Here is a 24560-nt window from a genome sequence, read left to right as displayed (position 1 = left end):
TTTTCATTCTTTTACAAGTGGTTGACCAGTTTTCCCAGCACCACTTGTTAAAGAGATTGTCTTTAATCCATTGTATATTCTTGCCTCCTTTGTCAAAGATAAGGTGTCCATAGGTGTGTGGATTAATCTCTGGGCTTTCTATTTTGTTCAATAATTTTGGAGCACCCAATGAACTAAACAAATTATACCCCAAAGCTAGATATTTCAATAACACATTTAAAATAAATTATTATGCACAATCATTTGAATTACTATTGGATGTAAAATAAAATTCAAACTCAATTTCATACTATTTAGAGAAAGTGAAGATGTAATTTTCATACTAAATATGAAATACATCTAAAAGCCCATTCAAGAGAAAATTCAAAACTTTAAATATTTTATTGTTGAAGCAGATGAAATTTAAACCAATTGAATTAAACATTTATCCAATGTATTTGAAGATGAACAACAGCAACAAAAGTATTGAAAGCACCATAAACTAAAGGAAAATGTGTAGGAAATGGAAAATTAATGTCATTCCCCAAACTCAGAGGGTGAGCACAGCACCAAAAATGATAAAGAATACAGAACAAATAAGAGATTAATGATGCAGGAAATAGAAAATGGCAACCGATAGAAATCTAAAAATCTGTTACTTGTCTAAGAGTCAAGAACCAATAATCTAATATTCTTGAAAAGCCTAGCAAGCAAAATTGAAATAAAGAAGAAACTACTAAAACCAGTATTAAGTAATTAGAATAACACACTTTAAAAAGTTAAGAAGTGCTGCACACAGTTCCAGGCTTATGATATAAAAAATCTGGATAAATTGATTGTTTCTATTGATCCTAGTTTCTCCTGTCTCAACACACAATGTACAAGTGAATAGTATTTTGCAGTGTTCAATACTGGTTTGTTAACCATAGATACTGTGTTGTATAGCAGATCTCTACAACTTATTTATCTTGGAAAACCGAAAATATACATATATCCAAACTCAAGAGTTGCATACATGAAGTGTGTACAGTTCTTTTGTGCATAAATTATATCTCAGTAAAGCTAAAAATGAACAGTATTCAACTAATTTCTTATAATGGCACAGGCTGAATTAACTTCAGAATATGACTCTATTATTGTTTTATTTTTTTTTGAAACATTGTTTGATTTGTTTTGTCTCTGGTCCTTTTGTCTAATAATACTTTTGTATACTACATCTCTATCTCTCCACCTGTCTATTAGATAATTTATTTATTATCCATCTTTAAAAAAAAGTTTTATTGGAGGATAATTGCTTTGTGTGTGCTAGTTTCTGCCATATATCAACATGAATCAGCCACAGGTATACATATGTCCCCTCCCTCAGAAACCTCCCTCCCACCTCCCAGCCCATCCCACCATTCTAGGTTGAGCTCCCTGTATCACACAGCAAATTCTCACTGTTTTACATACGGTAATGTATATGTTTCTGTGCTACTCTTTCAATTCATCCCACCCTTTCTTTAATCTCTTCTTTCATACAGTGTTATACATATAAGCCTTCCAATATTTGCAAAACTTTTTCAAAGTTTCTGAAAGCAGGTTGCTAGCTCCTAAGGTGAAGATAAATTGGAGTCTCATTGTAAACACCACAATATAATCTTATTCTGTGGGTACCAAAGCATCAGCATAAATTTGTGTGGTCTCACATCTTCCTCCAAATGCGTTATGTTTTAGTGGTCTCAGCTGGATATCTGGGTCAAAATAAAGAATCTTGGTGAGAAGCTCATGCTGCACTATAGCTCATCTTTCCCAAGGTCATAAATAATGAAAGACAAATTGTGCCTTCCTAGTATTTCCAATGAAGTCATCAGGCCAAAAGGCATGGCAGTGGAACAGGGAATTAGGAAATAATCAAGCAACTTGTGCATTAATAGAAGCAACATCTGTTGGATCTTGATCTCTGTACTTTGTGTTCTTCAAAACAGGTGCTTAATTTTCCTGTGCTAATAACTGTGTAAATTGTAACATTATATCATCTTCATGGGAAATACTAATACTTCCTTTCCTCTTAACAAATATTTAAAACTATGTATTAATCATTAAGCTCATGGGAACTGAGTGGTCAATGTTCACTTCATAAGAATAGAAAACACAATGGGAATTTGAAGTCTATATTGGGTTTTATCAATATAAGAACACCTGGTAGTTTTAAGCATAAAATAATTTGTCCTTAGTTTCTTTTTAAAAAATACTTTATCAAAATATAGTTGGTTGTTAGTTTCTGGTATATAGCAAAGTGATTCAGTTATAATGAATCACTGGACTTCCCAGGTCAGCAGTAAAGAAGCTGCCCGCCAATGCAGGAGACCTGGCTTCAGTCTCTGGGTTGAGAAGATCTTCTGGAGAAGGAAATTGCGACTCACTCCAGTATTCTTGCCTGGGAAATCCTATGGACAGAGGATCGGGTCACAAAGAATCAGACACTACTGAGTGACTAAACAACAGCAACATATATATATATATAATAGTTTACATGTGCTAATCCCAAAGTCCCAATCCATCCCTCCCCCACCTCTCCTCCCCTTTGTTAACCACAAGTCTGTTCTGTATGTCTGTGAGTCTGTTTCTGTTTCACAGCTAAGTTCATTTGTATCATATTTTAGATTCCATATATAAGTGAAATCATACGGCATTTGTCTTTCTCTTTCTGACTTTCTTCACTTACTATTATAATCTCTAGGACCATTCAAGTTGCTGCAAATGATATTATTCCATTCTGTTTTTTTTTTTACAGCAGAGTAGTATCAGGGTCCATGGAGGAGGACATGGCTACCCACTCCAGGATTCTTGCCAGAGAGTTCCCATGGACAGAGGAGCCTGGTGGGCTATAGTCCATGGGGTCAGAAAGTGCTGGACGTGACTGAGTGACTAAGCACAACGCAGCACAGTATCAGGGTGCCCATGTTCCATGCCACATAACCTTAGCAGCCATGTATGACTGTATCAGGATTAACACTTTTATGACGGCCTGGAAGGGCTTAATGGTAATTAGTAGGTCCCACTAGATTCATTCATTATCAAGAATTTGAATATGGAAATATGGAGAAAATTAATTAATTGATAGCTAGAGGGGAAATAGACATAGTAACTGAGCTGTGTTGGTAGCAGAAAACTAGAGTGACGTGAGGACTGTTATAGTGGGGAGGATTAAAAGTTGACCAGATTTTTAGAGCTGTCCTGGTGGCTGAAAGACGGTTTGGTGCCTTGAGGACCAGGAGTGCTGTAGACTGGGAACTTGACTTTTTGTGAATTTCTTTGAGGATTAATCATGTGCCTAAGATTCTTACTTTCTTAATTTGCCTGTACATACTATCAATTAGATTCTTATTAATTAAAATAAACATTCTGTATTTTGCACAGAGAATGATGCACACACACAACCACACACGCACGTACTTTATTTACTATTCTCAAACATTTTTTGCTATATTCTAATCAAGATTTTAAGGAAATAGCCAGTAAAGTGAAATCAAGCACTCATGAAATCACGAGAGCAATATCTCTAAATTAAGACGAGTAAGGAAGGGCTTCTCAGGTGGCTCAGTGGAAAAGAATCCGCTTGCTAGTGTGGAAGCCTCAGGATATGCAGGTTAGATCCCTGGGTTGGGAAGATCCTCTGGAGAAGGAAATGGTAATCCACTCCAGTATTCTTGCCTAGAAAATCCCATGGACAGAGGAGCCTGGCTGGCTAATCCATGAGGTCACAAAAAATTGGACAGGACTGAGTGTGCATGTGAAAGTTAGTGAATTCTCATCAATGTGAATTACTTTATATAGAATGGAAAAAATATAATAGTTATATTTTTAAAAATAATAGAACTATGGAGTATATATAAGTTAATTTGTAGATATCTTGAAATTTTAACTGAAGCCATGTCAAATAAAATCAAGCACATTTAATATTATATTAGAAAATATATAAGGAAGCTGGGGAGTATAGCTGTCTTTAGAATGAAATTATAAAGACTTTAAGCTTTCATAAGTTATCTGTTGTGTGGTAAAAAGAATAAACAATGCTTACCCAGTATTGACTATATGGCCTATACACAAAACTGAATTTTCCAGAAAAACTTTGTTAGACTATTCTTCATCAGTCATTGACACAGAATTGTATGTTGAGTCAGAAATAATCTTAGTGACTAGGACTTGAGAAATTTAAAGAGATTGAAAGCAAAAGATACTCAGATGCAGTGTTATCACTGCACATAACTTTCAAGTGCCAAAGATTAGAGAAGACACCAGGAAACAGATTTATGAGTTATATCTCAGAACCACGGGCTAGTAAATGGTCTGAAGTCACTGCAGTTCAAAGAGTCTGACAGTGCTGTTCTTCCTCTTTCTGTTCTCCAGTTTGTGAGTTAATCCCATCATATCCCAGCTTGCAAGTTTCCCATCCAACTGGATTCAACTCTACTTTTCTTGGACTATCTTGATACATTTAAAAAATGCTTCTATTGAGTGAGGAAAAGGATTGTTGATTTAAATAGTTATAATTATGATCTGTAATTTTAATATATATGTATATATATATATATTTGTGTGGATATATTCTCAAAATCTGGGTCTGCATTGCTTGGAAAACCTCTATGAGGACAAGGACCCTCTGCTGTGCACATTTCTCCCCTCAGTAACCAGGCACATAAAAGATGGTCCATAAAGATTTGGTACATTAATAATGCCTGAAAATAGTTTTAAAATTTCTCTGCCCAGTTCTCCAACCCTGCCATTTTTAATCAGCTGTTCATTCTTCGTTTCTTGACCCTTAATGGCACGGTTTAGACTTACTGGAATATGATGCACGATAGGAAGGATGATGTGAATAATAGAGATGAAGAGATACTTTACAATTTGGCTTTCTAGAACACTGAAATGTACAATTTAATCAATATAATTCTCACAACACTCAAATGTCTTGGAAGTTGTTCAGGAGATTTAGTAGGTAGAGTTTTGATGATTTGCTGAAGTAGCAGTATGAGAGAGGATTAATATTTGAAAAAAATTGTTGATTGAAACTAAATGGAACTAAAGATTCCAGTGCAAATCCTATTAGTTGCAAAGAATTGTTTTTAATACACTGATGTTTTCTATAACATAATATTTACCACTGAATTGAAAATCAGACTTCAAGTATTAAGAAAAACTTTTATTTATATACATATATATATTTTTTTCTTTTCTTAAACATTTTATTCACGTTATAGAGGGATTTGTGTTTGCTTTTTTCCAATCATTAGGAGAGTGGTTGAGGAGTACTGAATCCATCACTACTTTGATGACACAGTTAAGATTCCAGATTCACATTTCCAGGTACCAAGAGTTCCCTCTAAATGCTACAATCAAGTCAGCCTTCGTATACACTCCTTTTTACTGAACACAGCAATGCCCATTGGTATCTCTGAAGCGTAATCGCATCTTAGGTCGGTATTTCTCCAGGTAAAGCAGCTATTTGGAATTGAATGCTCCCCTTCTTTTTTGTCTTATAAACTGAACTGCATCTTCGTACTTCATTCCACATTCAATCAAAGCAAGTGCAACTAGTGCAGGTGCCCTTCCCAATCCTGCAACACAATGCACTGCAACACAGCAACCTGGTTCTTCACGAAATTTGGTTTTTAGTAGGTTTAGCCAATCATCTACTATCTGATTAGGGGGTGGCGCTCCATCATCAAAAGGCCAATCTAGAACGTGGATTCCTTCTTTTTCAACTGGTGCTTTATCATATGTAGCATCACAAACTCGAACCAAAGTTGTCACTCCATACTTCTTAAGTTCCTCTGTGAACTTGTTGAGGGTAGCATTGGTAGGGTTGTGGGTTATCAGAAAACGCATGTTCTCATAGGAGATCTCCACAGGGGCTGGACGGTTCATTATGGCAAATAAAAAGTGTGAGCGTGCGTGTGTGAGTGTGATGGGGAAAATGAAAAAAAAAATCAATAAATCTTGAAATGTTTCACAGCAGAAAACATTAAAAAGACCACTAAAATGCCTAAATCAGTGTTTTCTCTATTCAACTTGTTTATTCTTTCAGAAACTTCTATTATCATTCTTTATCTTTTAATTTTTGAATAGTTGCAAAGGGCTGTTGGCTGATTTGGTGGAATCCAAAATGATTTTATTTTATTTCAAGAACTAAATGAATTAATGACTATTTTATAGAAAGAAAAGAGAGTTTTACTTATAATTCTTTTAACATTTTTTATTTTGTAGATAGTCTTCATGAATAGAAAATATGGAACTGTCATTATTAATATACTTTTGTTATTTTGACTGAATATTGTTTCTATGTTTCACTGAACAAACTTTAAAGCCAAAGATTTTATTTATAACACCTTTAAGATAAAACTTAATCCCCCAAAGTCCTAAATGTTTGCAAAAGGAATCAGTATATTTCTCTAGAATCCGTTTCTTTCCTCTTCTCTCTCTGCCTCTCTGTCTGTTTCTTTCTCCCTCTCTTCCTCTCTCTCCTAGTCTTCTCATTATGTTACATTCTGACTAAAATTAAAATGTGGATATTTAGAAGCAGTTTTCTTTACATCAAAAAGTGAAGTCATCCAGTGAGAATGACATGTAAATAGTGTCCAATTTCACTTTAGATAAATCTTCTCCTTCTATTTTGCCAAACTGGTTTGGCTTCTAGGATGTGCGTTGACCCATCAGGTTAGTGGAGAAAACAAACTTCTAAGTCAGGCAAATGTTGGATATTTGCCTTATTAAAAATTGTCAAAGTTTTGATCTTTGAGCTGGCTTAAAAAGCGTCTTTAAGTGATAACATTTGTTTTACATAACTTCTGTTGAATTAATCTATTTTCTATAAATACTAGCACTGTTTCAGGTAATACAAAAATAGGCAAAAAACAGTTCTGATTCCTGACAACGGGAAATGTTTCCGGATTCCCAGCAACTTTCTACGATACGTAAGTCAAAGTGAAAGTCGCTCAATCGTGTCTGACTTTGCTACCGCATGGACTGACTATACAGTCCATGGAATTCTCCAGGCCAGAATACTGAAATGGGTAGCTGTTCCCGTCTCCAGGCGATCTTCCCAACCCAAGGATCAAACCCAGATCTCCCGCACTGTGGGTAGATACTTTACCTGCTGAGCCATCAGGAAAGCCCACAGTATGTAAGGCAGAAGTTAAACTACATTCTCTGTTTTCAGTAATAGCTCCTTAGGGGCATGGTTCATTGTGGGGCAGAGGAATGAATCACTGAACATTATCTAAATTCAGCTTGGGAAATGCATTCTACTAGATTTCTAAAAATCAGCTCACAGAGCGAGAGAAGATAGAATAAAGGGATGAACAAACCACAAACTGACAGGCGTTCCCAAGAAGCTCCTTTACACTCGTATGTCTAACAGGCAACAGAAAAAAAACAAAAACAAAAACAAAAACCCACATATCTGTTTAACATCTAAATTGGTACACTCCAAGTGGAACTTTTGGATTCATGAGCCAAATCTGATTTTTCCTATTTCCCGTTGGCTCAGAAAATGACACCTTCATATGGTCAATTGCTTAAGCCAAAAATTTAGAAATTGTTCTTTGTTTCTCTCTTTCTGCCAGTCCCATATTGAATCCATCAGCAAGGTCTCCTGGCTTTACCTCCAAAATATTCTTCCTCCCTCTTCATTTACTGCCATCTTGATCATCACCACCCTGGGTCCATCCATTAGAACTCACTTGGATGCGTCACCTACTTTTGCTACCTTCCTTTGCCATCTGTCTTCTCAGCATTCATAGTGATGCTTTCAGATTATCCTTGCATCATATCTTTCTTCCACTGAAAACCTTCACTGGCTCCGTATTACGCTTGGAATGAAACAGAAACTCCCTGATGTGGTTGATTGATCCACACCAGCTCTGATCCTTGCCAACATTACTGGCCTCATCTCACATTTCTGCTGTTGCTTTCTGTACATTACTCTGATCTTCCTCTCTTTATCATCATGCTTGTTACTGCCTCAGATCTTTCTTTGATTGCTATTTTCTGTTCCTGCAACTCTTTTCTGGGTCATTTTTGTGGCTGGTTCCTCACAATTCAGGTCTTAACTCAAATGGTACTTCTTTAAAGAGGTCTTTCCTGTCTAAAGGAAGGCTTATGTAACGTAACTCCCTGTAACTTACTACTACCTAAGTTTGCTTTTGTCAGCTTACCAGAATTTTTGCTATTCTGACTTTAGCTTGCTTATTCATTTGTTCAATTACTTGTTTTCCATTTTTCTCCCACTGAAAACAAAGTTTGAAGGCAGAAACTTGTCACATCTCAGCTTCTAGAAATTGCTGAGCGCCTTACTAGCATTCCATTTATACTCAGTGAATGAATGATTGAATTCATGAGTGGACAAAATTATAAAAGGAAGTCCTGCTGCAATGCAGGAGATGTAGGTATGATCCCTGGTCTGGGAAGATCTCCTGGGGGGAGGAAATGGACAGTGGAGCCTGATGGGCTACCCTCCATGGGGATTGTACATATATTGTTTGATAACACCCCCCCTCCAAAAAAAATCTGTGTTTGCCCAAATGTCAGTTTAAGAAGTTAGAGACAGAATGTAGCTGATAAAAATACCTTAGTTGCCTTAAAAGGAGCTTGTACTCTGTCCAAAACAGAGAAACTCAGACCTGAGAGACAGAGCAAGAGTAAAGGCTAGAAAGGGCAAAGGATGGCTTTTAATACTAGATTAAGATTCATTTTCTAGTAATTAGATTAAGAGTTTGCAGAAACATGTCCCACCACTGGATGACCACTTTTGAAGTAATCGTGGAGAGGCTTCATGTTATATTCCATTCTGTAAAGAGAGTGCCTTGCTGAATCCTTCAAAGATAAATAGGTAAAATGCCTCAGAACACCAAGAGAATCTAGAAAATAGGCAGTGTCATAAGTAAAGGACTATAGCAAGGGTACCCCCTTGTGGCAGGAGAATATGTATTCTAAACGAGGACTGTAAATAGAATTTTTAAATCTTTCCTATCTTAAACCCAGGTGGCGCTAGTGGTAAAGAACTGCCTGCCAATGCAGGAGACCTAGGAGGTCCAGCTTGGATCCCTGCATGGTCGGGAAGATCCCCTGGAGAAGGAAATGGCAACCAGCTCCAGTATTCTTGCCTGTTGCCCAGCAACAGAGGAGCCTGGAAGACTACAGTTCATGGGGTCGCAGAGAGCTGGACATGACTGAAGCAACTTAGCACAGTCATACCCAATATATTTGAATTAGGAGTTAATTGTACCAAATTCATTAATTTCATGTCATTATGTTTGCTTTTATTTCCTTTTCTCTCATTTAAGCAAGGTAAAAAATATAACACATATAGAAAAGTATACAAGTTACATGTTGATAAATTTATTATAAATTGAACGTATCTGTGTAACCAGCACCCAGATCAAGGATATTACTATACTAACACCTACAACATTCCCCTTGTTTCTGCTTCTAGTCACTACTCCTGCCGGGGGGCCACTATTCTGATTTTTAACACTATAGGTAGATTTTGACTATACTTGAACATTGACAGATCATTCTTTTCCCACCTAGCTTCTTTCTCTTAACATGATGTTTGTGGGATCCATCCAGGTATATCGGGTGAAGGTATCATTCTTTTGTTCTCATTGCTATACAGTATTTCATTTTGTGAATATACCATAGCATATTTATTTGTTCTACAGCCAATGGGCATTTGATGAGTTTTCAGCCTGGGATTATTACAAACGGTGCTGCTGTGAACATTCTTGCGCATTTCCTGTGACGAATAATGCATAGGAGAATGCATAGGTGGTAGAACTGCTATGTTCTGCTTTCACTGATGCTTCTAAGTCGCTTCATTCGTGTCCAACTCTGTGCGACCGCATAGACAGCAGCCCACCAGGCTCCCCCGTCCCTGGGATTCTCCAGGCAAGAACACTGGAGTGGGTTGCCATTTCCTTCTCCAATGCATGAAAGTGAAAAGTGAAAGTGAAGTCACTCAGTCGTGTCCGACTCTTAGCGACCCCATGGACTGCAGCCCACCAGGCTCCTCCGTCCATGAAATTTTCCAGGCAAGAGTACTGGAGTGGGGTGCCATTGCCTATTGAACACTAATTTGCAAAGTGGTTGTACCAGTTTATACTTTTATAACCAGAATTGCTATTGTGCCACATTTTAACCAACAGTTGGTTGGTTTTTTTCATTTTAGTCAATCTGGTAGGTGAATAGTGATATCTCATTGTGGTTTTAATGTTGATTTTCTTGATGATTGATGACAGTGAATATTGTGTATATGTCTATTCACCATTTATGAAGCACTAATTTTTCTATTGGTTTTTCTCTCCTGAGTTTTGGGTGTTCTTGAAATATCCTGGATATGAGTTCTCTGTCAAATATATGAATTGGAACTCTCCCATCGAAATTTGTGGGATGTATTTTCGTTTTTATTGGTGTGTCTTTTGATACAAAACCTTTAGTTTTTAATATTTTTCACTTTATCAGATTTTATAGTTGGCTTTTTTTTTTTTTGCATTCTATTTAAGAATTCTTCATCTACTCCAAAGTCGGGCAATGTTCTATATAATTTTTTTTTTCTAAAAGTATGATTGCTTTACCTTTCACATTTCAGATTTGTAATCCATTTAGAATTGATCTTTAAGTATCCAAACCCCTATTGCTAACACGTTTAGTAACTGGAATACCATGTTTTACAGATTTTTAAAAATAATTTTTACTTAAACATTTTTAAAAATTGGAAGATCATTAGTTTACAAAGTTTTTTTTTTGGTTTCTGCTGTGCAAAAAGGCAAAACAGCCATAAGTGTGTGTATATATATATCCCCTCACTCTATTTATATGTTTATTTTTAATTGGAGGATAATTACTTTACAATATTATGTTGGTTTCTGCATTTCTGCCATATATCAACATGAATCAGCCAAAGGTATAAGTACATCCCCTTCCTTTTGAACCTCCCTCTCACCTCCCACCCCATCCCACCCTTCTAGGATGTCACAGAGCATCAGATTTGAGCTCCCTGTGTCATAAAGCAAATTCCCACTGGCTATCTAATATTACATGTGGTAATGCATATGTTTCAATGCTAATCTTTCAATTCACCCCAGCTTCTCCTTCCCCTGCTGTGTCCACAAGTCTGTTCTATGTCTGCATCTTCATTTCTGTCCTGAAAATAAGTTCATCAATAGTATTTTTCTAGATTCCATATATATGCATTAATATATGATATTTGTCTTTCTCTTTCTGACTTACTTCACTCTGTAGAGTAGGGTCTAGGTTCATCCACCTCATTAGCACTAACTCAAATACATTCATTTTTATGACTAATATTCCATTGTATATATGTGCCCAAATTTCTTTATCCATTCATCTGTCAATGGACTTCTAGGTTTCTTCCATGTCCTAGCTTGTAAATAATGCTGTGATGAACATTAGGGTGCATGTGTGTCTTTTTCACTTATTGTTTCTTCAGGGTACATGCCCAGTAGTGGGGTAGTTGGGTCCTATGGTAGTTTTAAAGGAATCTCCATACTGTTCTCCATACTGGCAGTATCAGTTTGCATTCCCACCAACAGTACAGGAGGGTTCCCTTTTCTCCACACCCTCTCCAGCAGTTATTGTTTGTAGAACTTTTTGATGTGGCCATTACGAGTGGTGTGAGGTGTTACCTCATAATGGTTTTGATTTGAATTTCTCTAATAACGAGCAATGTTGAACATCTTTTCATGAGTTCATTAGCCATCTGTATGTCTTCTTTGGAGAAATGTCTGTTTAGGTCTTCTGCCCACTTTCTGATTAGTCTGCTTTTCTGATACTGAGCTGAATGAGCTGCTTATATGTTTTGGAGATTAAGCCTTTGTCAGTTGTTTCATTTGCTATTAATTTTCTTTCATTCTGAGGGTTATCATTTTACCTTGTTTATAGTTTCCTTCATTGTGTAAAAGCTTTTAAGTTTAATTAGGTCCCATTTGTTTATTTTTTAAATTTCTGTTCCTCTAGGAGGTGAGTCATAGAGGATATTGCTGTGATTTATGTCAAAGTGTGTTCTATCCATGTTTTCCTCTAATAGTTTTATAGTTTCTGGTCTTAAATTTATGTCTTTAATCCGTTTTGAGTTTATTTTTGTGTATGGTGTTAGGGATTGCTCTAATGTCATTATTTTACACATAGCTGTCCAGTTTTCCTATCACCACTTATTGAAGAGACTATCTTTCCTCCATTGTATACTCTTGCCTCCTTTATTAAAGACAAAGTGCCCATAGGTGCGTGGGTTTATCTCTTGGCTTTCTATCTTATTTCATTGGTCTATATTTCTGTTTTTGTGCCAGTAAACATACTGTCTTGATGACCATAGCTTTATAGTATAGTCTGAAGTCAGGCAAGTTGATTCTTTGAGATCATTCTTCTTTTTCAAGATTGCTTTGGTTATTCGGGGTCTTTTGTGTTTCCATACAAATTGTGAAATTTTTTGTTCTAGTTCTGTGAGAAATACCATTGGTGGTTCGATAGGGATTGCACTGAATCTGTGAATTGCTTAGGGTAGTTTAGTCATTTTCACAACATTGAGTCTTCCAGTCCAGGAACATGGTGTATCTCTCCATCTGTTTGTGTCATGTTTGATTTCTTTCATCAGTCGGGGCTTCCCCGATGGCTCAGCAGGTAAAGAATCTACCTGCAATGCAGGAAACACAGGAGATGCGGGTTTGACCCCTGGGTTGGGAAGATGGCCTGGAGGAGGAAATGGCAACCCACTGCAATATTCTTGCCTGAGAAATCCCATGGACAGAGGAGCCTGGCAGGCTGAGTCCATGGAGTCACAAGGAGTCAGACATGACTGAGCACTAGCATGGATGGATCAGTGTCTTATAGTTTTCGGCATACAGGTCTTTTGTCTCTTCAGGTAGGTTTATTCCTAGATAGTTTGTTCTTGTTTCAGGGGTGAATGGGATTATTTCCTCAATTTCTCTTTCTGGTTTTTCATTACTAGTGTGTAAGAATGCAAAGGATTTCTGTGTATTAATTAGATATCCTGCAACTTCACTATATTCAATGGTTAGCTCTAGTAATTTATCGTCTGCTGGCATCTTTAGGGTTTTCTATGTATAGTATCATGTCATCTGCAAACACGTGAGAGTTTTACTTTTTTAACCCTCCTTCTGGAGCCTCACTCTCCACATCCCACCCCTCCATGTCCTCACAGATAGTAGCATTATTTACATAGCCAGCACATGGAAGCAACCTAGATAAACACATATAAACGCATCCACAGATAAACGCATAAAGAAGTTGTGGTACATATATACAATGGAACATTACAGTTGTTTTCATCTTTAGTATTAGAGTATTAGCCAAAGTACTGTTTTTTGCAGTTACTTAGGTTAGTTCTTTTCTCCCCTCCCTCTTCTTCAAAGTGGTTCCATCGAATCAGCAGTGGGTGTGGAGCACCTGGTCCACTTTAGCCAGCATTTCTGGCAACCTGGCAGTGGGTCTCTGTCCACGCTGTCTTGCAGTGCCCCTCCACCAGCCCTGAGCTCCATGCAGTTCAACAAGGGGCCCTCCTGCAGGCTCTCTGGCAGAGGTCAAGAACTGGCTCCTGTAGGAACACGACCCTCAGGAGGAGGTGGAGCTCAGAAGCTGGATCGAGGGACTCATCGGCTTGTCCATCAGCCCAACTTCCAGGAGGCTCTGAAGGATGGGATCATCTTGTGCAGAAACACAGACTCACAGACATAGAAAACAATCTTATTGTTGCCAAAGGGGGAGGGGAGGGGAGGGATAAATGAGAAGTTTGGGATTAACAGATACAAACTACTGTATACAAAATAGCTAAACAACAAAGATCTGTATAGCATAGGGAACTATGCTTAGTATCTTATAATAACCTATGATGGACAAAAATCTGAAAAAGAATGTATTATATATATTTGTATAGTTGAATCACTTGATTCTGTACCCTTGATACTAACATAACATTGTCAATTAACCATATTGCAATTAAAAACACTAATTGTAGTATATACTTTTAAAAAAGAAAAATAAAGTATGAGATGAATCAAATCACCCAGGATGTGAGTGTTGATAGAGAAGTGAATGCAGATTTGTTACGGTTCCTTTTCTATAAGCCACAGTAGTCAGCTCTCATTGACTTAAAGAACAGCAATGTGTTACATGGATATCAAGAGGGAAACTGGAATTAAACTTGTCCAGGAGTCAAGGGAGCAGGGGCCCAGTCAAGCTCCTGTTACTGGAATAGTTTGCTTAAGTCACATGCCCTAACTGCTTTAGGATACACATTGTCCTTCTTCTGGATTCAAAGTCCTTGGTCCAATTCTAAAAATGGAGCATTCCCCCTAATGCCAGAGCATAAATCCCTGACACTCTGGCAGTGGGATTCAGAAATGAACAAGTTGATTTAAAGAAAATGATGATTTACACGTGAGTTGAAAGAATGAAAACTTATGCTTCTTTTAAATATATCTCTATTTTATGCTCATGATTATTGTGAAAATTTTATTACAGAACATTCTTTTTCATTTAATAATAAAAGTTAAATGTACTTATAGTAAATTTTATAAAATTGACATTTATCATACCATAATTTGTGGTAGCCCCAAATCTGAAATTACATAAACTTTGCAGAGTTCTTCCTGAGTTTGACTATCATGTTTAAATCCATTCACTATTCATCTACAATGCAGAATAACGAGAAATCAATCAATATGTAGTTGTATATTTAATCGCAAGGAAAGGAAATTCTTAAGTCATAGAAAAATATTTATTTTTATTTTCTCAAAAAGATATTTTTCTTTAAATATGTTCTATTTCCCTTTTAGAAAGCAGGTCACAGCGATCATGACTGGGTTCTTCTTTAATCTTAGGAGTTTCTAAATTGTCACACATCTATTTCATTTAATTCATTCTTCAAATGTACATTAAGCAGCTAAGGAAAAATAAGCAGAATTGGATACAAACCACAGAGGAGCAGAAAGAAAATCAAGGAAGGAAAAATGCTGAGGAGGCAGAAAATAGAGAAGAAAGAAACTATTAGAGGAGGAAGCAAATTAAGTAGAGTGGAGGGAAACCAAAGTGTTCAAGGCAAGATAGTACTTCCCAGTACTGTCTCATGTGCATGTGAGCATGCTCAGTTGCTGCAGTCGTGTCTGACTCTACCCCCAGTCTGTACCAAAAGGAGGCTGCAGAAGAACAAAGAAGGAGAAGGAAGGCATGGCCATACCTTTCTGTTCCTCAAGAAGAGCGGTGGCTCTCTGGTTTTCCTGACTACACTCAGTGTTGGGGATGCCCATTGCTTTTAGAGGTGGTCCACTATTCAGCTACAGAAATAACTCAATTGACAAAAATCTTTGTCCATTTAAGTCTTTAAGGCCTGAGTCTAAAATTTAGAGTCTTACTCTAGGCAGAACTGGAAATTGTGTTTTTAATCCCTGTTTGATTAATTTTTAAAAAAGTGTAATTGACTTACATTATAATAGTTTCAGGTGGTGTTGTTTAGTCCCTAAGTCGTGTCTGACCCTTTTGTGACTGTATAGACTGTAGCCCGCCAGTCTTCTCTGTCCATGGGATTTACCAGGCAAGAATATTGGAGTAGTTTGTCATTTCCTTCTCCAAGGGATCTTCCCAACCCAGGGCTCAAACTCATATCTCCTGTATTTCCTGCACTGCAGGCAGATTTTTTACCTGCAGAGCTATCAGGAAAGTCCAACACTTATATAAGTGGAACCTAAAAATAAAACTATATACAAAAGAGAAACAGACTCACAGACATAGAAAACAAGCTTGTGGTACCAAAGAGGAGAGGAAAGGGAAGGTGGACAAAGTAGAGTTAAGGATTGATGGATACAAACTACTATACATAAAATAGATACACAACAAGGATTTACTGTATAGCACAAGGAATTATACCCATTATCTTGTAATAATCTATAATGAAATATAATCTGCAAAAATATGAATCTCTATGTAGTGAACTAACACAATATTGTAAGTAAGCTATACTTAAAAAAAACAATGAATGGATAGATGATTGAATAAATAAATAAATAAATAAATGGAGGGACTTCCCTGGTGGTCCAGTGGCTAAGACTCCCTACTCTCAATGCAGGATGTTTGGGTTCGATCTCTGATCAGTCAACTAGATCCTGTAACTTCTATGCGGAGTACATCATGAAAAATAGTGGACTGGAAGAAACACAAGCTGGAATCAAGATTGCCGGGAGAAGTATCAATAACCTCAGATATGCAGATGACACCACCCTTATGGCAGAAAGTGAAGAGGAGCTAAAAAGCCTCTTGGTGAAAGTAAAAGATGAGAGTGAAAAAGTTGGCTTAGAGCTCAACATTCAGAAAACGAAGATCATGGCATCTGGTCCCATCACTTCATGGGAAATAGATGGGGAAACAGTGGAAACAGTACTTCATGGGAAATAGATGGGGAAACAGTGGAAACAGTGTCAGACTTTATTTTTTGGGGCTCCAAAATCACTGCAGATGGTGATTGCAGCCAAGAAATTAAAAGATGCTTGCTCCTTGGAAGATGACCAACCTAGACACCATATTAAAAAGCAGAGACATTACTTTGTTAACAAAGATCCGTCTAGTCAAGGCTATGGTTTTTGCCGTGATCATGTATGGATGTGAGAGATGGACTGTGAAGAAGGCTGAGCACCAAAGAATTGATGCTTTTGAATTGTGGTGTTGGAGAAGACTCTTGAGAGTCCCTTAGACTGCAAGGAGATCCAACCAGTCCATTCTGAAGGAGATAGCCCTGGGATTTCTTTGGAAGGAATGATGCTAAAGCTGAAACTCCAGTACTTTGGCCACCTCATGTGAAGAGTTGACTCATTGGAAAAGACTCTGATGCTGGGAGGGATTGGGGGCAGGAGGAGAAGGGGACGACCGAGGATGAGATGGCTGGATGGCATCACTGACTTGATGGACACAAGTCTGAGTGAATTCCAGGAGATGGTGGTGGACAGGGAGGCCTGGCGTGCTGCGATTCATGGGGTCGCACAGAGTCAGACATGATTGAGGGACTGAACTGAACTGAACTGAAGAGATCATGTGTTGTAACTACAGATCCTAAATCCCACAACAAAGACAGAAGATCCTGTGTGGTGCAATGAAACCCTAGTATAGCCAAATAAATATTAAATAAAAAAAAAAGGAAAGGCAAAAAAGTGGTCAGTTTTATCTCAGTTTTGCTCTTTGTGATAGAAATCTATGCTGGCCCCCTCTGACCTATATCATTGTGTTACTGACTCCTTTTGAGTGCAAGAGAGATCTGAAAATGATGGACTGTCACTTCCATGATTAATTTGTTGGCTTTAAAACAGAGATTATCTTCACTGGGTGAGCTCCATACAATCAGGTAAACCCTTAAAAGAAAGGGGCTCTCTCTGAAGAAGATTTGACATGAGGGAGATTCTACTGCTGGCCTGGAGGATTCTGTTACCACCATGTCATGTAAGCCCCCGATGGGTGAGAAGACCATTGGCAAGAAACTGGGAGCAACCTTTTGGAGCTGAGAGTGGCCTCAGACTGGCAAAGAAGAGGGGACTTGAGTGTTACACTTTCTCGGAACTGAATTCTGGCATTACCTGAAAAAGCTTTCCCAGAGAGAGAGAAGACCAACACTGGCCAACACCTTAGTCAGAGACCCTGAGGAGAGAATCCAATTGAGCCATGCTGGTTTCCTGATCCATGGAAACTGTATGATAATAAATGCGAGTTGTTTCAAAGCCTCTACGTTTATGCTATTTGTTACAAAGCAAGAAACAACAGAAGAACTTTTGTTTCTAAGACATTCAGTTTTGATTGTGCCACCCCTTGCTTTCAGAGTGTGAATGTTGTCTTTCTGATAAAAATTCAAGTTAAATAAGACTTTTTAGAACCTCATGCTTCCCTGGTGGCTCAGATAGTAAACAGTTTGCTTACAATGCAGGAGACCTGGGTTCAGTCCCTGGGTTGGGAAGATCCCCTGGAGAAGGGAATGGCTACCCACTCCAGTATTCTTGCCTGGAGAATTCAGTGGACAGAGGAACCTGGTTGGCTACAGTCCTTGGGGTTGCAAAGAGTTGGATCCTACTGAGTGACTAACACTTTAAAACCCTGATCATCTCTCCAGCCTTGTTGCCTGCCAATCTGATGTCACTCCATTCCAGTCAGACTAAAATAATTGGAGGTCTCATAACACTGCGCTCTCTCCTGCTTCACTTCTTCCTTGTGATTCCTGTCTCAATCTAAACTTCGATCTTTTAGCAAGCGTTTTACTAGTGCCCTAAGACTAGTAGGGCTTTCCTGGTGGCTCAGAGGGTAAAGCGTCTGTCTGCAGTGCAGGAGACCAGGGTTCAATCCCTGGGTCTGGAGGATCCCCTGGAGAAGGAAATGGCTACCCACTCCAGTATTCTTGCCTGAAGAGTCCCACGGATGGAGGAGCCTGGTAGGCTACAGTCCACGGGGTCGCAAAGAGTCGGACATGACTGAGCGACTTCTCTTCACTTCACTTAAGACTAGTAGTGTGAGGCCACCATTATCCTGGTCCCCAGACAATCCTGTTCTTATTCCTCCTGTTAGGTAGGTAGAATAGGGAAAAGGGATCCAAAATGGCGGTGGCTAAAAGACCAGGAAGGGAAAAGCCCACAAACATAGAACAAAGGAAGGTACAAGGACCGGAGTGAGGACCTCAGGTAAAACAAACAACACTCCTGGCTGGCCCAATTTACATAGGACAGGCCCAGGGAGAGAAAAACATATAAAAAGAGGAGCCAAATCTAGCGCTCTCTCTCTCCCATGCGCTGGGGCACTCTTCTCTTCGCGTCTCTGGACCGATGTGCCCTCATGCCTCGAAGATGGATTTTCCTGCTATCTTCTAAATAAAATAGAGCTGTAACACTGAGCTGTAACACTGATTTGTCTAAGGGCTATAACATGGTCCATTCGAGACCTGAGAGCTATAACACGGCCTGTCCAAGACCCGAGAGCTATGACACACCGAGGGGGCTTTAAAGCCCGTCACTCCCAATCTCTGTTGTGACGAGACAGAGACCCGAGCAGCATGCACTAGCGTGACACCTATGGTGCCGTGGCTCGGGTTTAACCTGGCTGAAACAACCGACGCGCAGAGGCCAAGCACAGCAGGAGCCCAACTCAGCGAGGCTCCCGCGGTAGAAGCAGAAGCAGACCGCGAAGAAACCCAGTGCAGGGGAAGGCCCATCGTGCTGGAAACAAGGACAGTGAAAAACGAACTCAGCAGAAAGCTCACGCGGCTCAGTCTCAGATTCCAGAAGACCTCCGGTTAAGGTAGGAGGTCCTTGCTCCTATGGCTGGAGGGACATGCCTAACAACATCTTAATTCTTCTACAATCTCTCGTTTCTTGTTTCCTTGAGCCTCCTGAGAACAGGTGGGTGGCAGTGGGCACAATTGAAGGACTCTGGAGAGGCTACTCCTCAGCATGTCCCAAAGGCACTATCTGCTGAGCCCCAGTAGCTGTGACAGGCCGAGGGGGCTTTAATGTCCATCACTCCAAATCTTTGTTGGGACAAGACAAAAACCGAGGAACATACACTCGCCTGACACCTCCTGTAGCCCTTGGCACACTGACAAAACTCAGTTTACCTGCCTGCCTCCCTGAGTACAAGGCATGGTCTCTGAGGGTGGAGGTTTTATCTTACTCTGCATTTTGCTTTGCAGGGTCTAAGTCCATGTTGAATGAATGAACTTGTAAATGGGGAAAGAGGCTGCTCACTGCCTTACATGTGCATTCAGGAAAAGCCAAATCATAATCTGTTTGTTCCAGTGCAGAGAGTCTGGGTTTTGAATACCGGCTGACTGCACCACTCTATCAGTTCAATTACTTTGGGCGAAGTCTCTGAATGTCATTAAGTTTCATTTTCATACTTTGAGAAATATGGATGCTAGTAAAGTTTACTGTATAAGATTGAAGAAACTAGGAAAATGTATGTAGTCCCATAGATCAGTTAAATAGATAAGTTAAATGAACAAAAAATTTTAAACTATTAGTTTTATTGTAATTTCTTATTAATAATTGCACTTCATGCATGCTTAGATGTGGGCTACTGAGGGGACCAAACATCTTTGCACCTTTTTCTTGTGCTGAGCAGATCTCTCTTTTTTCTTGTTCTCTGTCTCTTTTTCCTTTAGGGAAAGAGAAACTTAACAGCAGTTGGCTTGCTGTTTCTTGCTCATTTGCTGCTCGAGTTTCACTTTCCTTTCTCAGAAACAGGAAGCCAGGGATCTCAACAGAACCTTCAGTCTCCAAACTCTGGCTAGTCCATAAGTGTGATGGAGCAGTTAACACTCCATTAAGCGTTGTCCCATTCTGAAAAGCTGGTAAGTGACTTGTTGCCATCCAATGTTTCCTAGCTGTGGGCAAAGAAATTTGCTTGTTTTTCTTTCTTTGAAGAAGAGTTTCAAGTGAAATCGCTACTAAGATCATGCTTTTTGCTTTTGTTGGCTTTGCTTTTTAATGAATAGTTCAAATACAGGGAATACAGAGAATACATAAACTTTACTGTAATCTTACACAGTTCTGGTTTTTTAAATGATTTGCTTTATTAATAAGAATAGTTTTTTTTTTCCTTGAAAACTTCAAGGCATTACAGATCTCACTGAAATTATTGATGAATCTCTCTTATATTTTCTTCACTTCCCTTACTTCCTAGAGAGAAATACCCAGACTTTGTCATAAATTATTGTCATGCTTGTTTTTATGCTCTTTTACTGTAATATGTGTGTATTTAAATAACCTCCAGTATTGCTTTGTAAATTAACAGTTTATTTATGGTATCATACTAAGATTCTCATTCTCCACTTGTTTCTTTCCAGTCAATATGAATTCTTTGAGATTTATCCACGTTGAGACAAATAGGTCTAATTCAATTACTTCAATGCTCTTTAGTATTTCCTTTTATGAATATGCAAAAATGTGTACATCCAATCTTCTAACATCACCATAAACAATGATGCTATGCACATTGTTTCCAAAATGATGCATGTCCATCAGGACAATGTAAATATTCTTGAATTTCTATATCCTGGTCATCTGTTTCACTGAACTTTTGTTTGATGTGAAATGGTATCTCATTGTTGTTTAATTTACAGTTTCTTGTCACTAGAATTCTTGAACATTTTTTTTTATATGTTTATAGTCCATTTAAGTTATTTCCACTTGTGAATTTCTTGTTCACATACTTTGACTACTTTTCTATTAGGTTGTTTGTGGTTTCTTTGATGTTCATAGGTGGGATAGTATTTGTAAGATATATGATGTTTTAAGGTTGCATTTGTTGTACCTTTTATTGTAAAATATTTTGTTTTAATATAGTTAAATTTATTTTTCTTTCCTTTATAGTTTGTACTATTGGTATCTTATTTTAGAAATCCTTCGCAATGCAAAGGTTGTAATGATAGTATCTCGTACTTCCTTCTAAAATTTTTTCACATTTAATGCTTTATATCAACTGGAATTTACTTTTGAGAATGTTATGAGATTATGAGGATGATATGACTTAATTAAAAATTTTTTTTCCTATAGAGCTATTACCTCCCCTCCAAGCTGAGTAATCCGTTGTGTTAAGTTTGTATTTGGTTTAAGTTGTTCTTAATTTCACTTTCTGCTTTATCTCATGTTTATTTCTTTGAAATTGTACCCAGCAGTAAAGTCTACACATGTAAACTTGGCATTCAGCTTTGTTTTCCAGGGCACCTCAGCTATGAAAGTGGGTCAGTCTCAGGGCTCTTGACTATCTTAATGCCACGGTCACATTTTCCTAATTATAATTTTATATAATTCTTGACTTGTTCATCTTTAAAACTCTCTTGGCTATTCTTTGCTCCTTGAGATATCATGGGAACTTTCAGATTATCTTCTTACATTCAATCGAAAGAATGTTCTTGGGCTTTTGATCACCCTTGCGCTGAACTGAAAGATATATTTTGGAGGAATTGACATAATTTTTAAGAAGGCTTTTGTCATCTAAGAAAATTGGATAGGTCTTCATTTATTTGGGTCATTTTTCATGTCCTTAATAACATTCTTCTCATAATTATCTCTACAGAAGTTGTTTATATCTTAAAAAAATTTTTCTCCCAGGTACATTATTTGCTGCTTTTGTGAATAAATTTTAAAAATCCACTTTTTTTTTTCTTTAGGCTTGTTAATATTTTGCTGAAGATTTAAAAAATATTTATTTATTTATTTTTTTTCTTTAGGCTTGTTAATATTTTGCTGAAGATTTAAAAAATATTTATTTATTTTTAATTGCTTGATGATTGGCTTACAATATTACACCTGTATTTAGGAGTGAGACTAGCTTGCAGTGTTTCTGCTTGCAATGCCATTGTAATGTATTGGTCTCTATTCTCCTGAAGTGATTTTTTTTTAAGATTCTAATGTTAATCACTCAAAGTTTGGTTTAGTTATTGGACCCACTTATCTTTGCAATTTATTTGTGGGAAGTCTTTAATGGTGAGTTTTGTTTTTTAGAATAGCTATGGGACTATTCTTTTTTTTTTTCTATTTATTTTTAAGTCAGTTTTGGTAAGTTTTTCTCAGAATTAACCCATTTCAAATTTATTTAAAAATTTTTTTTCAGCTTAAAAAATGTTTTTATTGTTTGTAGCATATGTACTGATATTCTTGTCTATGTTCTTGATTTTGGTACATTGTCCCTCCCCCCAACCATTTTTTGTTTATCAATATCAGCAATGTTTTACTGACTTTATTATTTATACTTTTTGAAAACTAACATTGGTTCTGTTAATCTTCTCTTTGTAGATTTATTTTTGCTTTATTAAGTTTGGCTTTTACTTTTACTATTTAATTTCTTGTGTGTGTGTGTAATTGGCAATTTTCCCCTGACTTGTGAAGCTGAATTTTATATTATTCATTTTCAGCCTTTCTTCTTTTCTAATACATATATTTAGTTAAACACATTTTACAGCATGTTTTAGCTTCATTTCACAAGTTTTGACAATAATGATCATTTATTCAATTTTCCAGATCTTATTAAGTTTTCTTATTTGATCAATGGACTTCCTAGTACTGAGTGAAGTCACTCAGTCATGTCTGACTCTTTGTGACCCCATGGAGTGTGTAGCCTGCCAGGCTCCTCAATCCATGGGATTTTCCAGGCAAGAATATTGGAGTGGGCTGCTATTTCCTTCTCCAGGGGATCCTCCCGACCCAGGGATTGAACCCGGGTCTCCTGCATTGTGGGCAGACTTTATTTTCTAATGTATTAGGGAATCTATTTTATGTTTGAAATGTTTTGAGACTTGCTTGCTTTTTGACCTTTGTATAACTACTTTGATATCTGCTATATTCTTTCTTTCTCTCATTCTTAGACTTTAGTTGCATAGATATCCACTCATTTTACTATACTCTCTACTCTCTTTGGTCCTTTGTTCTTTTTCCTTCTCTTTGTTTCAATTTTTCATTTGATATAGCTTCTTCCAACTAATTCTTTCTTTCAAGTGTGTTTAACCTTCAGTTAAATTTATTTTTCAATTTCAGATATTTATTTTTAAAGTCTAGAATTCCCTTCAACTTCCACCCACTCCATTTTCTGTCATCCATTTAATCTTATCTTTTACTTATTTGAATACACCAAGCTTGCATGCTAAGTTGCTTCAGGCATGTCTGACTGATTTTTACCCTATGGACTATAACCTGCCAGGCTCCTCTGTCCATGGGATTCTCCAGCAAGAAGACTGGGGTGGACTGCCACGCCCTCCTCCAGGGGATCTTCCTGGCCCTGGGATCGAACCCACCTCTCCTGCAGCTCTTGCATTGCAGTCAGATTCTTTATGGATGAGCTACCAGGGAAGCCCACACAAAGCTTAGCTGTTTAAAAATCACTGTGGGTCACTCAATTATCAGTATGGATTTGTTTCTATTTTCTGTTTTTTTTCTCTTGGTTTTCTATCATGTTGTTTTGTCTGCTATCTGGTGTTTATGGTGAGTGTGAGACATCAAATATCAAAAAAATGTAGACCTAATGTAAAGTTAAGAAAATTTTCTCTTCACTCAGACAAAATTTATTTTGCATCTGTCCTATATAGCTAGAGACATTGGCAATTCTCATTTGTCTTAATCCTATTACAGATTAGATTGAGAAGACCAGAGATGGAATTAAGTCTGTTTCAGTCCACTGGTGGTTCTTCCCTGTTCAGTTCAATTCAGTCTCCCAGTTGTGTCCGACTCTTTGTGACCCCAGGGACTGCAGCATGCCAGGCTGCAGTCCATGTCCATCGCCAACTCCTGGAGCTTGCTCAAACTCATGTACATCGAGTTGGTGATGCTGTCCAACTATCTCATCCTCTGTCGTTCTTTTCTCCTCCTGCCTTCAGTCTTTCCCAGAATCAGGATCTTTTCCAATAAGTCAGGTCTTCTCATCAGGTAGCCAAAGTACCGGAGCTTCAGCTTCAGCATCAGTCCTTCCAATGAATATTCAGAATTGATTTATTTTAGGATTGACTGGTTTGAACTCCTTGCAGTGCAAGGGACTCTCAAGAGTCTTCTCCA

General features: G+C 37.8%; 1 protein-coding gene across 1 annotated transcript; it reads right to left on the bottom strand.

Annotated features, from left to right (window-relative positions):
* Window positions 1-5192: 5192 nt before the first annotated feature.
* LOC128044753 (protein tyrosine phosphatase type IVA 2-like) lies at window positions 5193-6058 on the bottom strand. Its single transcript, XM_052637170.1, has one exon. The coding sequence runs from the start codon at window positions 5887-5889 to the stop codon at window positions 5464-5466; it is 426 nt and encodes a 141-aa protein (XP_052493130.1). The 5' UTR covers window positions 5890-6058; the 3' UTR covers window positions 5193-5463.
* Window positions 6059-24560: the final 18502 nt, after the last annotated feature.

The sequence above is a fragment of the Budorcas taxicolor genome, chromosome 3 (assembly GCF_023091745.1).
Source record: "Budorcas taxicolor isolate Tak-1 chromosome 3, Takin1.1, whole genome shotgun sequence".
NCBI classification, from domain to species: domain Eukaryota; kingdom Metazoa; phylum Chordata; class Mammalia; order Artiodactyla; family Bovidae; genus Budorcas; species Budorcas taxicolor.
The sequence above is the reverse complement of the archived record's forward strand: the minus strand, read 5'-3'. Positions and strand labels throughout refer to the sequence as shown.